The sequence below is a fragment of the Chlamydotis macqueenii genome, chromosome 5 (genome assembly GCF_036417535.1).
Source record: "Chlamydotis macqueenii isolate bChlMac1 chromosome 5, bChlMac1.mat, whole genome shotgun sequence".
Classification (NCBI taxonomy): Eukaryota; Metazoa; Chordata; class Aves; order Otidiformes; family Otididae; genus Chlamydotis; species Chlamydotis macqueenii.
The window spans coordinates 5725688-5747332 of NC_141560.1; the positions used below are offsets into that span (position 1 = coordinate 5725688).

The 21645-nt window shown below is 45.3% G+C and overlaps 1 protein-coding gene and 1 long non-coding RNA gene across 6 annotated transcripts in view; both read right to left on the reverse strand.

Annotated features, from left to right (window-relative positions):
• LOC147600436 (uncharacterized) overlaps nt 1–21645 on the reverse strand; it is a 759986-nt gene that overhangs the window by 459092 nt on the left and 279249 nt on the right. The window lies entirely within an intron of this gene.
• On the reverse strand, nt 70–18445 carry LOC104479559 (potassium channel, subfamily K, member 16). Of its 5 annotated transcripts, none has more exons than XM_086749668.1 (7): nt 18089–18445; nt 15259–15379; nt 13219–13385; nt 12203–12371; nt 7865–8705; nt 6523–6710; nt 70–1923 (listed from the first exon to the last, which is right to left on the reverse strand). In XM_086749668.1, the coding sequence occupies exons 1-5, from the start codon at nt 18443–18445 to the stop codon at nt 8353–8355; spliced, it is 1167 nt and encodes a 388-aa protein (XP_086605794.1). In that variant the 3' UTR covers nt 70–1923; nt 6523–6710; nt 7865–8352. The 5 variants fall into 5 exon arrangements, with proteins under 5 accessions (XP_086605794.1, XP_086605795.1, XP_086605798.1 ...); XM_086749669.1 differs by having other exon boundaries at nt 7854–8705; XM_086749672.1 differs by lacking the exon at nt 6523–6710.

The window sequence follows — 21645 nt, forward strand, 5'->3', positions numbered from 1 at the left end:
TTTTTTTAAGCCTTTTTTTTTTCTTTCCTAAAAGAGTGGCATAAAATGAACTTAACAGGTTAAGGGGAATAGAGGAGACAACAAATTTATTGATCAGTTGAGATCGACCTTGATCTTACTGCCTTACACCACCACGGGGTCTGAGCTGTCCTTATGTTCTCAGATCCTTTTTCCGGAGCTGATTGCTGTGTTTCTCAGCTCATCAGCTGCAGGCACAGGAATGTGTACTGGGAGAGACGAATATGCATGTGATTAGAAAAGATACTGGAAGACCTACCTGGCTTTTGCCTTCATGTGAAGCTGTTGGCAAAGAGCCTTTTATTCTTTACACCAAAATTCGTATCTATCTATACCTCGCACATATACATATATAGATGATGAGCACCTACACGCACAGAAGCGCATGTGGCTCACATCAGTATAATGTGCATGTAAAATGCTTGCAGGCGTGGCTACAAACTACATCCCTTGCTTTTGTCTGTGAACAGAGCACTTTTTCCAGGTGAATTGGAAACACTCCTGTCTGTCTGTCCCAGGCAGGAGAGCAGGAACTGCCGGAGAGTGTTTCTGGGGTTTTTTTTTTTGCACCATTTGTGCTGTGCCTTTCTCTTGCTTGGGTCGATGCTGACATCTGGAGGCTGTGCCGCGGCAGTGTGCGCACAGTTATTTCTACACGACTTTTTGTTCATCTTCATGGTTGTGTTTTGTAAGATGCAGCCTTTAGCTATCCTACTGTGCCAAAGTGATCTGACCCTGGAGCATGCCCAATTGTCTGGACATATTTGCTGAAATCCTGTTGCTGATTTGGGTAGCATTTAGCATGTTTGCTCTGGTTTCCTCTGTTAGTGACATCTGCTCATGATGTGGTCAGCAGACATGAGCCCAAACTCGAGTAAAGCAGTTCTGGGTACAAGACAAGCTGTGATCTGACCAAGTTTAAAAGTCAGGGAAAACTGAATTAGGCTTTCAGATGATGGAAAATGGACTTACTGTTCTAGCTGATGGATATCTGGAGCATAGCTGACGTCCCTAGGGGGGAGTTCACCTACAACGCAGGTTCTCTTCTGACCTCAAAACTGAACTACTATCCATGATCTCATAGGGAAGAGTGCTCTGCCTATCCTTCTTGGTGTTACCTCTCCTTGCTGTGCTATCACTACATATGATGGATGGCCGTGGTGGGGGAGTGACATCGTTTCTGTAACTCACTCCTCTGCTTTTTGGCATCTGGTAAGTAAGGTCTTTGGGTTTTTCAGCATGAGATTGCCACTCTCCACTTTCGCCCATGAACCATATTGAGTGAGAAAACTGTGTGCCAAAGCAAGGCTCTTTATACGGAAATTTCCAGTCATGCTTTTAACTTCCTAGAAGTAGCTGAAAGGCAGCCTGGCTGCCACACAAAAGACCCATCCACTTTGGTACGGTTTATTACTGTTTATTACTGCAAATACCAGTATGCAAATTGTCACGCACCAGAAACAGTTCTTCCCCCTCAAGATTTGCATCCTAAGAGGATGTTTTCCACCTTCACTGGATGCTTTACCAAGGAAGGCTGAGCCCCAACAGAGGGCTGTGGGATGATAACTGGGAAGCGTCGTTACCAAACCCGAGCGCTACAAATGAGCCACTTTTGAGGAAAAAGCCTGGGCAGCTTGTATTCAGGCTCTTTCTCAGAGACCTACTGCAAGCAAAGAATAGACTTTTACCACCACTGCTGGGAATTCCTCTTTTTGGTTTCCTCCTGGCAATTTTTGTCTATTTGACATCACCAAATCATGCTACCACTGCTGCTATTACATTCAACTTCTAAGCACTTTGTAGACCTTGCTGCTGGGTCATATTTCTCTAGGAGTTGCCCAAGCATTTCCAGGACTGTAGTGAGCTCTGCTGCATCCATTCTTCATCTCATCACCAAACTGAGGACTGTAAGGAAGAAAGAAATAAGGAAAGAAACGAAGAAAGGGGAAAAAAAAATCTATTAAAAAACACATTTATGTATTGGAATTTCATACTGGCAATTGGGAAACTAGTCAAAGTTCTTCAGAGATGGACATTTATAGAATCATAGAATAGTTTGGGTTGGAAGGTAATCCAGTCCAACCTACCTGCAAGGTTGGACTCTAATTGATTTATATTTACTTTTGGGCAATATACAAGCCCTGACCTGAGCATTTCTATTTCAACAGACTTGCACAATAGAGATCCTGAACAGCTCTTGCATGTTTTCCAAAGAGGCAGATTGCTTGAATAGGGAGAATTGGTGTCTAGCAATTGGAATATGCCTATACTGGGCTACTTGGGTCTTTCTCATTCTGAGCCAGTGTGTACTATATTTTGAGATGAATTCCTGGACTTTTGAAGTTGAGAATAGAGAGATCACTGCTTGGGTTTTGTCCTTGGTTTCTAGGAAATGTCTAAAGGCATTTTAAATGTAAGACCTTAACCTTGTTTTTAAAGCACTGAATGAGTCATTTAAATGAACAGAACGGAATTCTGAGGGATTTTCAGCAAAAATTCTGACTTATGTTCTTTTCTGGTCTTGATGCATGATTTTTTCCATGCCTTGCTAAGACAAACAATCATATTTTACTTTGAGAAGCTGAATTCACCTCAATACACATTTGTTCTTTGAGAATATCAGCATCTTTCTGTCTAATCCCTCTTAAGGAAGCCATAAACTTGAATTATAAGTTGTACCTCCCTTCATTTTTCAATGACGCACACTTGTTTTTATTATCATTCTGCTTATCAGTATATCTCTCTTTCTGGGGATATATTATTTCATGCTTCAGCATCTCACCACAAAAGCACAGCTACGGTTTCCAACCACATATGGGAGAATAATGTAAAGAGAATTTTGGAAAGTCTTTATTCAGGAGACATGTCTCCTAAATCATGTTGAACTGGCAATTAAATGGATTCAATAATTGCCCTAACTTTAACTCAGCAAAATGAACCTTTCCAAACTTCTGGTAGAGAATTACCCTAATCAAGTCCAGAACCTCACATGACAGAAAATGTTGAATTTTCTAAGCAGATTTGGAGCTGTTTGAGTTCATGTCCTGAGGTGAGGCCAGCTGCAAGGATGCAAGAGCATGGACAAGGTTATCTGGAGGGCAATATCTATGCTTACTCCCAACTTTTTAGCCCCAGAATAGCTAAATACTGACTTTACTAGCATGAAACCAGCAACGTTGCCCCAGACCAGTCCTCAGTCACACGAGCCAGGGATCCCAGCGATCCCCTTTCCTTACAGTCTGAGAGCTGGTATAAAACCTCGCAGGAAATCTTTGAATCCTGCTGGAATGGTACAAGGAGACTTGGCTGACAGAAAAATCTGATTTTTTTTTTTCTTTGGGTGCAATTGTGAGGGATGGAGAACAAGCCTTTGGAGAGTTATTAGTTATGTTTGTTAAACCAGTTCTGAGGTGGATCCCACGTCTTTTGGTCACGAGTCAGGCAAAAAAACCACATGTCCAAGTGTGACAGAATGGAAAATAGCATGTGTGTGGCTCACCTTTAGTAATTTCTGTAAAAAAAAAAAATCCCACTGACTAAATGGTGTAGCATTAGTCAAGCCATTCAACTGCTTTGAGTAGTCTCTCTGCTTCCAGAAAAAATCTAATCTCTCCAAATGAACTGGATATTAATTGAAGGAGACCTCAAAAGGTCCCTAAACAATCCCATATACTAATTAAAGACAGATCAAAGTGCAGTTTCTGCTGTTCTCTCCGGAGGCAACTGAATTTCTGAGGGGCTTCTTTCTGAGGGAAAGATAATTCCTCCTGGCATTTCCTTGGTTTCAAGTGCAGAAATGCACACTGTTTGCTAGCTGGCAGCAAAGACGTGGGTGATGTATGAGGAGCAGCCCAGATTGACTGCAGGAACATGCTGCTGCCATTTAATCCAAGATAATATATTTCCTGATCATACTTCTGGAGTTTTTCAGCAACTGGTTTAATGTATGGGAAAGTATTTGACTTGTCTTGGGAATGTTTCCCATTTGAAAACAAGCTGCAGTGGGAGAGCTGGAAGTTGCACAGGAGACTGCTTGATGAAAATTGGATTTCCCTGAGCGGAGCAGTGGGACTCAGGAACAGTGACAGCTTTTGAACAGCTCCCAGGAAAGGCTCCAGGCTGTGCAGATCTGCTGATGGAGAATCCCTCTGCCTGGTCTCCAGAGAATTGCTGCCGCCTCAACACTTGGCGGAACAGCGATTTTGGAATAGATTTTATTCCTGTCTTCTGTCCCTTGGGCAAGGGGAACATGTAGGAGAGCCGGAGCCTCGCTTACACTCATGAGTTGAAAGTCCTGGGACCATTTTAAATCTCCGGCTGTGGAGGACAAGCTCTGTTCTAACTTTGCTCTCAATTCAAGATTATTTTTCTTAACCTCAGCAACTACAGAACCCCTAGCTGGGTCTAATTTATTAGTAAGCAATACTAGGACACCTGGGCCTGGTTGAGAGAGCACCAAACCAGACGTTTGCCAAAGGTCTGATGCACGAGCTCATGTGAGGCACCTGATTTTCTCTGGGGCCCCTACTACCAGGGGAGCAACAGCTCCCTGTTTCAGGGGTGATGTGCAGACAAGGTCTGGTGCGGTTGTGTGGTGCTCAAAGGATGATAATGCTGGAAGAAGCTACTTGCTCCAGCCCTGGAGAGATTTGTTGCTGTGCCTAAGTCCTTGTGGAGACAACTTTATTGTTCAGCATAAGTATGAGGAACAACATTGTATCCAAAAAAATTCCTCTCCCACACTTGCTTGCAGCTTTCCTGGGCTTTTCCCTTGCCTTTCTCAGCAGAGAGGACCACACACCCTTTGATGCTGGTTCTTTCTTCCACGTCTCTGCAGCTTCTATCTCCACCCCTTCTGCTGCATGAGGCACTGCCTGCCCTCAAGGCTGCTACAGAGTGGGCCAGCTCATCCTGGCCCCAAAGCCTGCACCCAAACCTGCCATTTTGCAGATTTTTTTCTAGACCAATCCCTTTCCCCATGGGACAGAGGGTCTGCCTTGGTCCTGCAGCAGACGTTATGCAGGGGAAGTTGGTGCCTGGAGCACGTGAAAGAAATGCACCCCTTCATCAGCACTGTGCATGCTGCCACTAAGGGTTCTTCACATGACGTTTTGCTGACAGAAAGTCGTCACATCCCCAGCTGACCTCCACGGAGCTGCTTCAGTGTGAGTACAAGGCAGGATCCCCAGCTGGACCAGTTCAGGGCACTCATCCCCATCTCCTTCTTGAGAACGCGTTGTGTTTTAGCCCTTAGCAAGCTTGTGTGAACTGCATGAAAATACGGGATGGCTTCCTCAGGTTATCACTGACAACGCTGCTGCCCTGGGACTTGCTCTGGCCAGGGCTGTCACAACTACATCAGGTGAACTGCACAGTAGGAGGTAGAGTTAAATTGCCCAAACTTGGTAGAAATGTAAAAGGAGGGGATTTGCTGCACACAGCCACGAGAGGGCACGAGAAGCAAAGATGAGAACATTCTTCAAAAGGCATCCCTGCAGGTATGAGGATTTATCAATGGCTAATCTTCTTTCTTAGAGCAGTTATCTGAATTTCTCCTGAGACCTTTTATGTTTTTTATGCTTGTGGATGTGGGTTTTTTTTCTGTTCCCAGGCTGGCATCTACAACTGAAGGGACACTTTGATTCCTGGTGCCTGAAAGAGGACAGCCCCATGACAGCCATTCCTGGCTCATATTTCCCACATGCCCTGACCCTGGGTGAGTTGTTCAGTTCCTCTCTGCCTTGACTGGACAGTCATATCCTTACCCGGGGAGCGTGGTAAGAGGGGGTAAGTTAAAAGGTGAATTGCCTGCAGCCTATGACAATAGCTGCGCAAGGCAGACTGACTTTTGGGGACGAGAAGTACTTGGTTTTCATGGCGTGTTGTTAAACATCCACAAATGTGAAGGATAGAGAATTTGTCCTATTCTGCTTAAAGAGCCACTGGCTGACTCTGTACTTGCTGTTTACAGTCAGAGTCCATGCGCCATCTCTCTTGCCCTTCCTGAAATGTCTAAACAAGCATCCTCAATTGCTCTGTGTTGCAATGGGACATTACCAGCTTGTTTCAGGGCATGATGGGGACCAAATGGGACAGTGGGAACAAGTTGAAGAAAACCCTTGGGAGTTCTGTTGACTTCAAAATATTCCTTGGATGCTTCTTTCTCCCGAGCAATAAAGACAGCAAATAGACATGTTTTGTGCTAGACCAGAGGCCCTGCCCGCCACCTTGGGGCTGGGTGGCATCAAACACCAGGAAATGATCTAGAAGGAATTATAAGAGGCTGTGCAAAATGGCCATAACACCCCAAGGCAGGACCATCTCTCCCTAAAACAGCCCTGACAGTACCTCTATTAGATTGGCGATGGAGTTAATGGTCCTTGTAGGAAGGGCTGGGAAAATACAGGACAGAAAAAACGATGTCTGGAAAATAACAATGTGAGTCAATGCTTGCTGAGAGGGGAAAAGGGGGAGGTGAAGAGATCCCTGCCCGGGAGCACCCACCTGCTTCCTCTGCCTGGCTAAGATGTCACCTTATGACAGCAACAAGAGGATGGCTTGCACAAAGACCACTGTGTCGTATGATACCCTGCCAGCTTGCCCCAGTTTCGATCCACTCTTGTTCCTGCTGCCTCAGAAAGGTTTACTGAGAGTGAGACATATTAGGTGAGAAGTCAGCCTTGAGGGCAACACTGGAAAATAATTTGGGGAGGGAAAGAAAGTACACATTTGGTCAGGTCTACATGCCAGGTCTTGAACAAGCAGAATTGTTTTGGCAAGAAGTGTGGCCTCATTTGATTGAAGTAGTTATGAATTCAACTTCAGGGTTCATTGCATCTTTATGGCCCAAAATTGCTTTATAGCTGTAATTTATTCTCTCTTTCATACAGGAATAGCTCTGGCAAGGGCTGATCTTTCTGGGCTCACCCTTGCTGAGGGTGAGTCGAGAACAGTTATCCACTCTCTTACAAAACAGGAATTTGAGGATATCATGAAAATCTGCCAAGCAACACGTTCAGCATGGTCAAAGGGAGGTACTTTGTGTACTAAACCTCTGGACTGCCTTGGGTGGGTCCTGTGGGTGCTGATGTGAGTTCAGCATTTGGGCAAGTTCGTGGACTTTGCAGTACAGAGACCCCCACCTCTTGTTTGGGCAGCCTATGAGCCACCAACTACTGGAAGAGGGATTGTACCCCAGCACGGGAGCATGGCAGAGCTGCCTCATTCTTACGCTGTGTGAAGGCATATGCTAGTAGGCATGCTCAGAGACAGGATTTTGGACCAGACTGGCTTTTAGTGTAACCATACACACCCATGGGACATTCCACCTCTGTGACTGTGTCTACCACAGCTGCTTTGCCAGCATTTCAGGATAGGGTTTTAGTGCGCTCTTGACACACACAGGGCACCTGACGTGTAGATCAAGCCAGGGTCTTCACCCAGGAATGGCCTGCATGTCAGGCAATACATCTGAAACACCCTGCCCAGATTTGACATCATTTTTTTTACCTGGTTGAAGTGTTTAGACAACACTTGCACTTGGAAAGCTACCTTAGCACAGCACAATAGAATTGTTTTAAAATGACTTTATAGCTCCTATTGAATTCAAACATAGCAGCAAGGCTCTGATGCAGTGAAGACTCTTCCATTCACACCAGTTTCTGTTCTTATAAAATGCTTATAGAATAAAATTGTTATAAAATTTGAATTAAAGACATGGTTTTATATGTTCTTTATAAATGTTTCAAAGCCACAGGGATAAAAGGTGAAACTGCCTTTGTTCATTTTAGTATAAAACAGGAAGAGGTGGAATCAATAGTCTCTAACACACTAACCTTTTTCTCACCTTGTCCATTAGGTGCTTCTGAACTGAGCCCAGGTCTTGTCCTTTAAATATGTCTCTCAGATCATAAGAGCTTGTCCAATATGATGTCTCAAATCACGCATCTAGTAAGCTATATACCCTTATTGCTTCTTCCAAAGGTGCCCTGCAATGCCTCAGAAAAGCTTCTGCATGTCAGTTCCCGGAAGAGACATGCTTTCTTGCAAGCAGCAAAATCCAAATAGGACCAGCAAACAGTACCATGCCGCTTCTCTGCATTTTTTTGCAAGTGCCTTAAAAACACCTTGCAAAACAAGGGCACTTCTCAGGTTGTTAGCAACCTACCTGCAAATTGAGGAGCAAATTTCTTACATTTAATATTCAGGCTTTGTGTAACTGTAAGTCTTGAGTTCTGAAAGGTCATATCTCGGCAAAAGGTAGGAGAAATTTTATTTTCATGGGAATTTCTTGAGAATAGTTCACTAGCAACTCTCCAATGAAGAATTCAATTATCATATGTTATGACAATAGCTTTGCTGTAAGAAAGAACTTTTTTTTTCATTTTCTGTGTGTTCAGAATCTGTTGCTAATGACTCCGTTTTCTGTCCATCCTCTCCAGCACGTGCTGGTAGTGGTTCTTCATCTGGAATAAATTGAGCAGGCCAGCATCTTCTTTGTTGACTTGGTGCATTGTCCTTATTCACCTTTCTAATTTGATGGAGGTCCTTGACAATTATTTTTTCAGTATCTTCTAGTAGCGTTGTCAATAAATTAAATAGGAGAGCAATCCAGGCAAGGCCAAAAAGAATCCAAATAGCCACCAGCGTTCGGTAGTAGGAAAAGTAATTCCTGCCAGGCTGTTTACCTGCACATCAGGGGAGAGAAAGAAGAAGAAAATTAACAAGTTAAAATTGCTTTGCCTGTGTAAAGTGGGCCAACCTAATGGGTTCATCAATGTATTTTACATTGAGTACTTTAAGGTGACTTTTTCATTGCAGTGGAGTCCCTCACTTTCCTAGCATTGGGTTAAGGCTGGGCAAATCTCTTGTGGTTGCAATAAACTAGCTAACACAAACATCCTGGCCTGTCAAAAAGATATACTGGGATTGAGGTGAATTAGCAGAAGAGCAGGATTTTTTTTTACCCCTTAGAGCATACTGATCCCAATTCAACTTCTGCATCTACAGGTAAATGCAATGATGTGGGAAGTAGTGTAAAAGTGCATCACATTATAATGAAAATATTCCCAAACTCTCAAAAGCACAAAAAGCAGAGCACAGGTTATTGTAATTCTACGTATTTTTATAAAGTGTGATTATGACCTAATAAATATTTGCTTTAAATCACAGGTACCCTTGATCATACAAAGAGAGTAGTTGCAATTCCTACTTTATTTTCGAACGGCTTCAGGAGCTTCCTCCATGAAAAAACTAGGCGACTGACGAGAATTCACCGACACATACCAAGGACACAAATTTCTGTGTTGGAAACCAGTGGACTGAAGCTTATTTCACTCAATCCAAACCTCTTAGCATCAGTCAGTATTGCACACCTGCTTTTCTACATGGGTAATTTCATTTGTTTCTTCAAACGTCAGCAATCCACCACCAACACACAGAGAGCATTTACTCCTGCCGCACTCAGTTCTACACAGTCACCATGATACAGCTGATATGGCCCTGACATCTGCAGGAAAACTTGGCGATATTGCTTATTGAGTGCTGTAAGTCACTGTCAGGGGTGACCCACATAGTAGGTAACACAGCAATGTGTATGGACAGGGAGATCACCACCAACCTGCTGGATCATTTCCCATTGTGAAGCTGCCCAGAGGGAGCCAGGATGCTGGCAACTTTTTTCAAGTCCTGCAGTGCTCTGAACTGCATAGATCAACTGTGCAGAATTTTTGTACTTCATCACGCAAGAGCTCTGGAAATGGGACAGGAGTGGGCTGGTTTGTCCTCATGGATAAATATCCAACAGCTGTTTCTTTTTCTTCTGCTGGGGTTGAGTTGGCAGAGGACATGCCAGCCTTGCTACAAAGCATCTCCTTTTGTGGTCTTATCCGAAGTTCAAGATGTGGGGTTAGCAAAGCAACAAGTAATATCTTTGTAATATTTACTCAAAACTGGAGTTCAGCAGGGCATAAATTCGGTTTACAGCCCAAGGGGAGTTTCACCCTAGAAGTATCACCTATGTGCACATGTATTACAAACAGTGATATCCAGACTCTGCCATCTTCCTAGGATGTCTCCCTACCCAAAACAGGCTTTATCTCATGCTTGAAGTACAATAGCTACAAACCAGTTTTGGATTGCTAAAATGCAAATAAACTTAAACCTGTTCTGTTCCATTTGGCCAGCACAAGTCCATTTCTCATCTATAATCAATTCTAAATGCGTAATACTCAGAGCAGTCATTGATTTTGCTTCTTTCATTGTGAAGGTGTGAGGCATTAAGATTATAATAATTTTTTTTTTCACCATTGTTTAAGGTCAATTGAGATAAATACTGCAAGGAAAAATATTTCTGTTCCAGTTATGTCATCCTAATGAAGATGAAATCACAGAGCCAGGAGTTTTTAAAACTGTATTTGTAAAATAATACAACTGCAGAGGAGGAAAGTGCTATGGAGGTAGCGGTTATCAGGCTGTGACTTGCTATCATTATTGTAAAACACACTTGTAGTTTGGACAAGGGAAGAGAATGCAGCAGTTTGATGTCCACTTTTTCTCCTGCATGGCACTAGCCACTCTCCACCTTCCTATATTCCTCATCATTGAAGTTTGAGGTGCTCAGCATCACAAAGGCCAGGGTTATCAGTCCTGCTGATGGTTAGGAAAGAAATGCTTGTGCCCTATTGTCTTCCACTGCAGTGACAAAGATTGACCCTGGCTGGAGAAAACAGTAAGCAAAGAGGCCGCTGCTGTGTGATACAGAGTCCTTGCTAATGCCTGAGTTCTGTGTTGTGTTCATGGCAATACTGCTTAAGCGCTGTTGGAGACAAAAAATCTTTCTCTGGATTAAGTAAAAAGGGGAGTTTCAGGGGACACTACTTTCCTGTGCTTTGTAGCAAGAGGGAGCAGTTAGCTGGCTGGGATCATTTGGAGAAATGTGCCCTATTCAACCCATTGCCATTACAAGAATTAACCATCAGCAAGGCTACAGGATCATTACAATTACTAAACTCATGTAAACAAGCAAGATGTCAACTGGATCATCAAAGCACTACCCAACCTCTTTAGCAGACTCAGATAAATTGATGCCAGCAGGAAAGATCAGATGGTGTCTGGTACAGCTTGTGGGCTCCTTCTGCTGCAGTCCTCATCCTGATTTAAGAAATCTTTCAAACACACAGTAAGGCTGCCAGCCAGTCTCCAAGGGCCCTCTTGCATCTCTGCAAGGCTTGAGAGCCTAGGGTTTGTTGTGTGGTGGATGTTTCTCCATCGGAAAGGGACATTAAGTCTTCTAGATTCTCTGTAGGGACAGCACTGGTGCTCAAGTACCAGCTTCAGAGCTTCCTTCTCATACTACCACTGAATAGAAGTTCAGGCTGGCAAGATGCTGGCAGGATAGGTTGTTGTAGGGCAATCTTTGATTCTCCATGGAGTCTAGGTGTTTGATTGCTTCTTCTGTGAACGCTGATTTGGATCCTGGTGAACATTTTGGAGTTCCTCTGGAAGCTTTTTCCATGGAGACTGTATTTTGGTCAGCAGATCCATGGAAGTGTTTTCATGAGTACTCCAGCATGCTGGAGTGTAGCTTAAACAGTTTGTTTCCAGGGGAAATCCTAAGCTCTGGCTTGTGAAGACAGAGAGCCTCCAGTGATACATAGGAGACTAAAGAAGGCCACTTTCATGGTGATAGCCTCACTTCTCACAGAGCGAGTAGATTTCCCCACTTTCCCAGGATGGGGATTTCCATCTCTCAGACTGTTGTGTAAAATCATGTCTTCTGAAATGTAATAATTTATTTCTTTACTCTACACTTTGAAATATATGTCGTAGGTGGCTAAAGCATGGATGCATGCCTTATTTTGTACGACTGTCACCAACTGTTCCCTTTTGGTATATGCAAATTCCTAGGCTCCTCGAATTCTCCCCCTACACTTCCCCTTCCCTCTCCAAAGTACTTGGCTTCTTTGCACCGCATTTCATTATATTTCAACAATTTACTGCTTTGGTCAGCACATGCAATCCCAGAGAAACAAATATTTCCCCCAGAACTGTACAAGACAAAGATGAGTCAAAGACTCAGACAGAAGATTTGTCTCTACAGTACATTGCCTGTGCAATCAACTCATGGTAATTACAGTCACAACCCTGGCACTTTTTTTTGTCTCCTCTCTGTAATCAGCCTTACCTACTACATAATCTCCAAAGCCAATGGTGCTGAGGGTGATAAATGCAAAATAAATTCCTTCGCTGTAGGACCAGCCCTCTGTTATCTGGAAGAAGAGTGATGGCAAGCACAGAAAAACTAGGATCCCCGTTGCCAGGAAGAACAAAAGAGTCAGAAATTTTATCTTCTTCTGGAAAAGAAAAAAAAAAAAACAGTTCAATTATAATCATTATTTGACACACTAGCAGGACATATATAATAGTGGCTGTTCAAAATGAGTGACTATCTAGGAATACCTGCTAGGGCCACAGTAACTGAAGGATTTGTATTGAGTGCTCTTCCTCTGTAAGTATCCTAGCCTTGCTCTGAAGCAGGGGGAAGCCATGTACTATGGGTGTTGCTTGTCCACAGTAGCTCTGGGAGATGTAGTCTTTTATCTGATTCTATCAACCTCCAATGACCATGAATACACAAGGAATTCCTGTCCAATGACTTTTACTGGAGTCAGACTATTTCCACTTTTCACCAGACAACTTCATTTTTAGTTTTTAGGTATTCAAGTGTGGCACCTAAAGAACATTAGAATTTGCCTGGGAAAACAGCCTTAAAAAAAAATTACTCCATTTCTGACAGTACTGTCTCCAAGAGTCTTGATTGTTGACTTCATTTCTCATTGCATCAGTGCCGCAACTTGGCTGCTAGCCAGCAGATACCTACTACAAATGAGGTCCTGATGAAGAAGTGCCTGGACAGTGACTTTTGAACCATTTTACTTCCCAGCAGTCATGAAGAAGCTTTGACTGGAGAAGAAGGCTTGTTAAATATTAAGATTTATCAGCCAGACACACATATAGTTTATGTATAGAATTTTATAAGTCCAGATTGTCTGGAAATTAATGGCAAATGTTGGATAGTTTTTCTTGCCTTCGTGCATTGTGGATCTGATCAAACCTTATCTTCTATTTAAGTTCACCAGACATGGGGAGAAATTTAGCAAATAATAATATAACTGTGCCTGAATAAGTAAAACCAATTACCTTTCTCATTCCTTTCTCGTACAGAAATTTCCCCAGCTTTTTACACAGCAGTGAGAGCATCTTACCAACACGGTGCAGAAAAACAATATTCAGGGGGATTCCAAACAGGGCAAAAAAGACACAGAAGATCTGGCCCCCAGCAGTTTTAGGACGTAGCGTGCCATAGCCTATGAAAAAAAGATGGGTCAGAGGAGATATTCCAGAGAACTGGAGCAGTCCATGGTCACATTTACAACCACCCAAGCCTGGCCTGCTTTTGACTCCAAAAGATGTGGCTAGCACTTCTCAGTAAACATGCACTCTTCTTTTTTTCTCTGAAAAAGGCAGTAACCAGACAAATTGATTCACCCTGCATGTTTTGGGGGATCCAGAGAACATGGTGTGCTCCCAATCCAGCCTTAGTGGGAAGCACAATCAAAAAGCAGTTATGGAAAACATGCTCTATCCTGTGAGAAATACAGGGAAAGACAGAAACCAGAACTCTGGGGACCTGGAAGACATCAAGTCTGGAGTCTCAGGCTGTTTGCCATGTCAGAGTCACATACAGTCATCTCCAGCTTCTTGTCCATCTTCCTGTGTGTTAGTGACCTCCCCAGCTAGATTTCAGTAAGTTGGTATGTCCAGATACTGGCTCCAGTCCTGAAGGCAGTGCAGTGTGCATTAGAACAGACAGTGCTAATTAGTCCAGACCTTACTGGTGGCTGATTTACTTATGCCAGAGAGATATTTCTCTTGAAGTCCTACTAAAAGAGGATTTATCTAAGTAGTGGAACAACAGCTGCAGAACTCCAAATATATCCTTTAATGGACTGGAGACTTTGTTGCTCTTAGAGCCAAAGAGTGCAAGGGTCATAGAATCATAGAATAGTTTGAGTAGAAGGGACTTTTAAAGGTCATCCAGTCCAACCCCCCTGCAAGGAGCAGGGACATCTCCAACCAGATCAGGTTACTCAGAGCCCCGGCCAACCTGGCCTCGAATGTTTCCAGGGATGGGGCATCCACCACCTCTCTGGGCAACCTGTGCTGTGTTTCACCACCCTCAGTGTAAAAAATTTCTTCCTTATGTCTAATCTAAATTACCCTCTTTCAGTTTAAAATCATTACTCCTTGTCCTGTCGCAACAGGCCCTGGTAAAAAGTCAGTCCTCATCTTTTTTATAAGCCCCTGAAAAGCTGCAATAAGGTCTCCTTGGAGCCTTCTTTTTTCCTTTCTTCTATAGCAGGAGGTCTCCACACGGGTTCATGCAACACCTACACACCTGACAGGATGCTGGGACACCACTGGAACCCTTGTGACATGTCACACTCAGGTTAGTGGACCAGCTGTGCCTAGGGTTCAGTGGGAGTGAGGCCTCAGCTTCACTCTGCAAAAGCATAGATTTGGCTTTCACTGCATGAGAGTGTAAAGCAGGAGCCAACAGTGTGGATGCTATGCTTAAATTTGGCAGCCCTGCAATTTTGGGATGTATATTTGAGAGAAAGGGAGAGGCAGGAAGAGCAGGCAGTCTCTGAAAAGGTCAGAACGGCTTGAAGCAGCAGTGTAAAAGTCTCAGCATTTGCCTTGCCCCTTTCCCATTTTTTTCCTCCAGTCGTATTACTAATTCACCATGTACACCAGCAGCTCAGCACAGGTTATTGAGACAGTGTTCATGTGCCAGCAGAGTTCACTTCTTTCCTACCAGTCTTTTATGCTTTACAGCAGTCTCGGATTTAAAGCCTATTTGACCCTAGAAAAAAGACCAGGAAAGTGAAGTTTATCTCCCACCCACAACTGGCAGGCCAGCAAACATTTTAACAGATGGTTTGAAAAGAAGAAACAAGTGGGAAATAATATAAAAGGCCACCGGTATTTCACAAGCCAAAATAATGCACAAAGAGCTGTGCAGTGGTGAGGTCTCAGGATCAAGTCTGTTGCTGCTCACCATCCATGACAATTAAGGGCTGGAGTTTTCATCCTTGAAAGTGTTATCCATTCAGATCCTAATAACCAGACATAACAAGCATCACACTCACACATATACGGGGAAAGCATTAGACCTACCTATTGTGGAGACAACTGTGCCTGCAAAGAAGAAGGAGTTACTGAAATCCCAGTTGCTGTCTTCAATCTGCGATTCGTTTCCAACAGGGTATACTCCATTCTGAATGACTTCAGTCAGATTCTGGGAGGGAAAGCAAAGTTTGCTATCAATATGGCAGCTTTTCTTGTGTGCTTGCTGCAAGAATACTACAGATTTAGCCAATTACTGCTCCTTTCCTGTGAATATCACCTACCTGTCCTCAGTGATACTCTGACACTATCCACACCTTTGCTTACAAAGTTGAGTAGCAGCTAAATAGTGGTTTTGAGTATTAGTCTTATGCCCTGTTTATGCTGACTGCTGTAATGGGTGTTAGGAGAACTTGTTTCTTTTACTGTCGTCAAGGACCTCGATTCTTTTAGGCTAAGTACTTTGGAAAAAATGATCCGATAGATGACTAGGACATGGCAGACCAAGACAGTCCACTGTCTTAAGTGACGGAGTGGCTAGTTGCTGGTTTTGAGTTTCCCTTGAGATGGCAGTGGTGGATCCAGGATTTAATCACCCACCTGCATGCAGGCACACTGAGCAGTGACTCTGATCCCTCCCAGGAGGGCATCAATGAGTTACAGCAGGGTGCACGCGACATACACAGAGAATTTCATTTTAAGGCTGTACTCTGATTAGTGACGCATATTTAAATTCAGAGCAAGTCCATTGATTTGCAGAGCGTTACTCTTGGTGTGCCCACAATCAGAATTCAGCCTGACATATACACTCTTCTCCAACGGCATGCATGGACACACATGCACATATTTATCTGGTGGCCTTTGAGATGAGGTCAGATGAACATCTGTCAGAGAAGGTTTGGGCTGAGTTGAGGCTGCCCTGCCACAGGGGATTTGACTAGATGTTTCTCCCAAGCCCCTGCAACCCCATAATCTATCGCGTTATGCATTTCAGACTCTTCCCTTCTTGCTTGGTTTTAATTCTAAGTGCTATTAATATTTTTTAAAGTTAAAAAAAAACCAAACCAAAATACTATCCGGCTTTCCCTGTCTTTAGCAAACAGAGAACATTGGACTGGACATCTGACAAGGAGGCTGGTTTGTACAGTGTTCTGGTTTTGTTTAGTGAGGGGGGGCTATGGTGGCAGCTTCCGTAGGAAACTGCTGGAAGTTGTTTCCCCTTTGTTCAGTGGACTCGGCCGGGCCTAGGGCGGACCCGCTGCTGGCCAAGGCGGAGCCAATGGATAGAAAAATGTTCCCTGGTAACACCTCTGTGATTAGGTATTTAAGAAGGGGAAAACAGAAAAAAAAAAAAAAAAAGAAGGAGAGAAGATGTGAGGAAGCTGAGTAGGGGCAGAGAGGGGGAGGCGCGAGCCTTATGGGCCTTGCAGGCCTCACCCTCTGGCCTCCCGCCAGGAAGACGTCTGGGCCCGACTAGGCCTGGCCTGGCTGCAAGAAGTGGAGAGGAGATGAGATGTGAATGAGATGTAAAAAGATCCTGAGAGGCGTCTGCCTGCCTGTTGTGAAGAATTTCTTCTGAGAGGAACGGCTGCAGACGCCAAGGTCAGTGAAGAAGGAGGGGGAGCAGTAATGTGGCTCCTGGCCAAGATTCCCCTGCAGCCTGTGGTGACGACCATGGTGGAGCAGGTTGTCCCCCTGCAGCCCATGGAGGCCCACGGAGGAGCAGAGATCCCCCTGCAGCCTGGGGAGGACCCCTCGCTGTGGCAGACAGATGCCTGAAGGAGGGTGTGGCCCGTGGAGGGCCAGTGATGGGGCAGCCGTTCTGGAGAGACTGTACCCCGTGGAAGAGATGACCCACACTGGAGAAGTTTCACAGAGGACTGCAGCCCGTGGGAGGGACCCCACGCTGGAGCAGGGGAGGAATGTCAGGAGTGCTTCCCCCGATGATGAAGCAGCGGCATAAAGTGATGTGTGATGAACTGACCATAATCCCCATTCCCTCTTCCCCCTGTGCTGCTCGGGGCAGGGGGAAGCTGGTAGAGATAATGTTAAGCCCGGGAAGAGGGAGCGATGGGGGGAGGTTATCTGCTCTTTCTCATTATCCTGCTTTGCTTTTAATAATAAACAAATAATTTTCCCCAAGTTGAGTCTGTTTTGCCCGTCACAGTCACTTTAAGGCTCTCTCCCTGTCCTTATCTCAAACTTTGAGCCATTTTCTTATATTATGTCTCCCTGTTCTCTCGGAGGGTTGGGGAGTAAGAGAGACTGCGTAGTCTGGTCCCAAGCAGGGCTAAACTACAACGTACAGGAACAGCCTAGATAAAATCCAGGGCTGAGCCCTGCCAAAGGCAAGACACAAACTGGAATAAACTGCAGCAGAAAAGTCTTCGCCCATCTTCCTCCCTCACTATCTTTTTTGCTGGTGTCCCAGAAAATCAAAGCTAACAGAAATTATTCCACAGCCCTTGTACAAAAATTTCATTGCCTTGAAAAGGTCCTCTTTTTTTTTCCTCCTCTCCTACCTGCAAAAAAGAAGAATCCAAGGTGAAGAGGGTGCATGCATATGTGAACGGGGGGCTGGATAAAATAATACAAATGACCACATCAATAGGAAGGCAGTGAAAGTTATTTGTGTAGCAAGGCTGACTAGGAAAAAAACGCCATGGGGAAACGCAGTGAAAGTTATTTGTGTAGCAAGGCTGACTAGGAAAAAAACATCATGGGGAAAGGCAGTGAAAGTTATTTGTGTAGCAAGGCTGACTAGGAAAAAAACATCATGGGGAAAGGCAGTGAAAGTTATTTGTGTAGCAAGGCTGACTAGGAAAAAAAACATCATGGGGAAACAGGAGGGAGAAAGGTCTTCCTTAGGGCTGGCACTTACCTTCATAAACTGCTCCATCTCTGCCACCGTGAGGTGGGTGAAGTTCTGCAGAAAAGCCTCTTTCATCTGAGCAGCTGCTATTTTCTCCTGCTTCTCAGCGGTCCTCTCCAGTGCCTGGAACACAGCCGCACCCACCAGCAGGTAGACAAAGTAGCCAACCATCAGCAAACCGGTCTGCAGCTTGCCACTGCACATGGCCTTTGGTGAAACACGGCAAGGGACGGGGAGTGAAAGGCAGCACTTGGTAAATTGCTTGCACTCCTGGGAAGCCTCCTCCAGGCAGGAAGAGCCCTCCCAGCTCCAGTTTCCACTGGGATCGCGTGCTGGCAGGGACAGCAAGCTGTCAAATACACTCATGGGGAAGTTGGGAAAAAAGCAAACAAACCAACCAAATCCAACCTCCCAGCAAAACCTTTCCACTCTCTGGCCTGCATGCTGTTTAGGGATTTCCTCTTGTCTGTGAAACTCTGCCTTGCTGAGTTCTCAGGAAATGTGGGTCAGGATGTAAGGAGCTGGCAGACGGCCATCTCCTGCTCAAGAGCCTCTGGGGACAAGTGAGGATAGCCTGCAAAGGGCCCACAGGGGAGTTTGCTTGGGAAAACATTATTTTCCCTCCTCCGTCTCCTGTCAAATCTGAGAAATGGACCCCAGGGCAAGCCTCGATGAACCCAGAAACCCCTTCTCGCCTTGATAGGACGAGAAGGAACATCCTCAAGTTGCACCAGGAAAATGCAGCTGGGCTGCTCTCCTGGGCTTCACTTCTCCACTTGCACTGCAAGGCAGGGTCTTGCAGCTCTGCATGGCCACAGCTTACAGCAAAATCTTGGGCACAGAGGTAAAGGGCTGCAGGTTGCTTATGTGCCAACCTGAGCAGATTTTCTTACAACATGTCCTATGTAGTGTATCCAAGAGAGAACATTACAGTGTCACTGGGTGCACAGTTTAATGGATGAAAAAATGGTTATGACATCAGACTCGTAGAATCAAAGACTTGTTTAGGTAGGAAAAGACCCTTAATCTCACTGAGTCCAACCGCAAACCTAACACTACCAACTCCAACACTAAACCATGTCCCTAAGCGCCATGTCTACATATTGTTTAAACACCTCCAGGAATGCTGCCTCAATCACTTCCATGGGCGGTCTGTTGCAACACTTGATTGAATTGAATAAATTTTTGCCAATATCCAATCTAAACATACCCTGGTGCAACTTGAGGATGTTCCTTCTCGTCCTATCATTTGCTACCTGGGAAAAGAGCTCAACATCCACCTCGACACAACCCACTTTCAGATAGTTTTGCAGAGTGATAAGACCTCCCCTGAGCCTCCTTTTCTCCAGACTAAACAGCTCCAGTTCCCTCAGCCACTCCTCATAAGACTTGATCTCCAGACTATTCACCAGCTTTGCTGCTCTTCTTTGGCTGGACTCCAGCACCTCAATGTCCTCCTTGGAGTGAGGGGCCCAAAAGTGAACACATTAGGTGAGCTGTGGCCTCACCAGGGCCAAGTACAAAGGGACAATCACTTCCCTAGTTCCACTGGCCACATTACTTCTCATACAAGCTAGGATGCTCTTGTCCATTTTGGCCACCAGGGAGAAGCGCCCAGGTCCTTGTCTGCCAGGCAGCTTTCCAGGCACTCTTCCCCAAGCATTGCATGGGGGTGGTATGAGCCAAGGGCAGGACCTGGCCTCATGCAGTTGGCCTCAGCCCATCAATCCAGCCTCTCCAGATCCCTCTGTAGAGCCTTTCTACCTTCAAGCAGATCAACACTCCTGCCCAGCTGGGTGTCATCTGCAAACTTCTTGCACGTGCACTCGATCCCCTCATCTGGATCACTGACCAAGATATTAAAGAGAACAGGCCCCCTACTGATCCCTGGGGAACACCACTTGTGAGCGGACACCAACTAGATTGAACTCCATTCACCATGACTCTGTGTCACATAGAGCCTTGTCCAGTTCCTTCGTGAACACCAACAGGCTTGGGGCCATGACCGTTTCCTGGGAGGAGCTTGTTCCACTGCTTGACCACTCTCTCAGGGAAGAACTTTTTCCTGAGAGCCAATCTGAACTTCTGTTTATGCAGCTTTAAGCCATTCCTTCACATCCTGTCACCAGGGCCCAGAGAGAAGAAATCAGCACCTCCCTCTTCACTCCATGTCGTGAGGAAGTTGTAGACAGCAGTGAGGTCAACCCTTGTCCACTCCTCTAAGCAGAACAAACCCTGTGTCCTCAGCCGCACTTCATAAGGACATGGCTGCTAGTCCTTTCACCATCCTTGTTGCCCTCCTTTGGACACAGTCTAATTAATTTTTATATCCTGCCTATATTGTGGAGCCCAAAGCTGCACACAGCACTTTAGGTGAGGCCACACCACTACTGAGGAAATTGGGTCAATCCCTTCTTTCGACCTGCTAGCTATGCTCTGCCTAATGCACCCCAGGAGATGGATGGCTGACAGGGCACGTCGTTGACTCCTATAGAGCGTGCCAGCAACCCAGTCCCCTAGATACCTTCCCAAAGCCCATACACTTTGGTTTGTCACCTACACTCCCAAAGGAGATTCCTGGTCAGCCAAGCCAGCCTTCTACCCCTCTTGCTTGACTTGCCACACATTGGAATTGCCCGCTCCTGTGCTCTTACCAAATGACTCTGACAAAGGGGCCGGCATGTATGGACACCAATACCTTTGGAAGCAGATTCCCAGGGGACCTTTCTAACTAGTTCCTTGAGCAGCCTCAAGTCTGTTCTCCCGGAACTGTTCTCCCACTCAACCGTTCCTTGATCACTATGGCCAAGAAAGCCACCAATCATCATGTCACCCACAAGGCCATTTCTACGTACAATCAACAGGTTTAGGAGGGCACCTTTCCTCGTCGGCTGCCTTAGTACCAATGTCCAAAAGGTATCTTTGACGTGGGCTTCAGGAATTTGCTGGGCCTCTGCATGTCTGCTCTCTGACCGTCCTGGTTAGCAGCTGGGAAGTTGAAGCCGCCCATAAAGGCGACACGGGGTGACTGATCTAGAGATTTCCCTTGATTCCTTACAGAACCATACATCTGTGCCATCATCCTGCAAGAACAGCTGCTTTAGTAGCTTTTGCCCTGATCTTTATGCGGAGGTTTTCAATCCTGTGGAGAGTGTTGTGGATGGCTGAGCCCAGAGAGTTTGGTGGATGGAGTTAAATGCAGTTGGTGGCCATCACAAGCGGTGACTGGCCTCAAGTAGACCAGGGGAGTAGTGAATGAGTTCTTTATGTTTGGTTGCTTGGGCGCGTGGCTTCTGCTTTACCTCCTCGACTGTCCTCTCTCAACCCACACGTTATCCTGCTTTTACCCTTCAGATTCTCTCTACTGTCCGGCTGGGGGAAAGTGATTGAGCAGCCTTGTGAGGCCAAACTGCCTACTGGGATTAAGCCAGGAGCCCTGGGCAGCAAAAGCCCAGTGAATCAGCAAACCAGAGCCCACGGCATCAGCTCTTCTGCAAAACGCTCCCTGAGTCTACGGCAGCAGAGCAGTCAGCACCCTATGCCCACCTTCCCCGACAAGTGAGGTG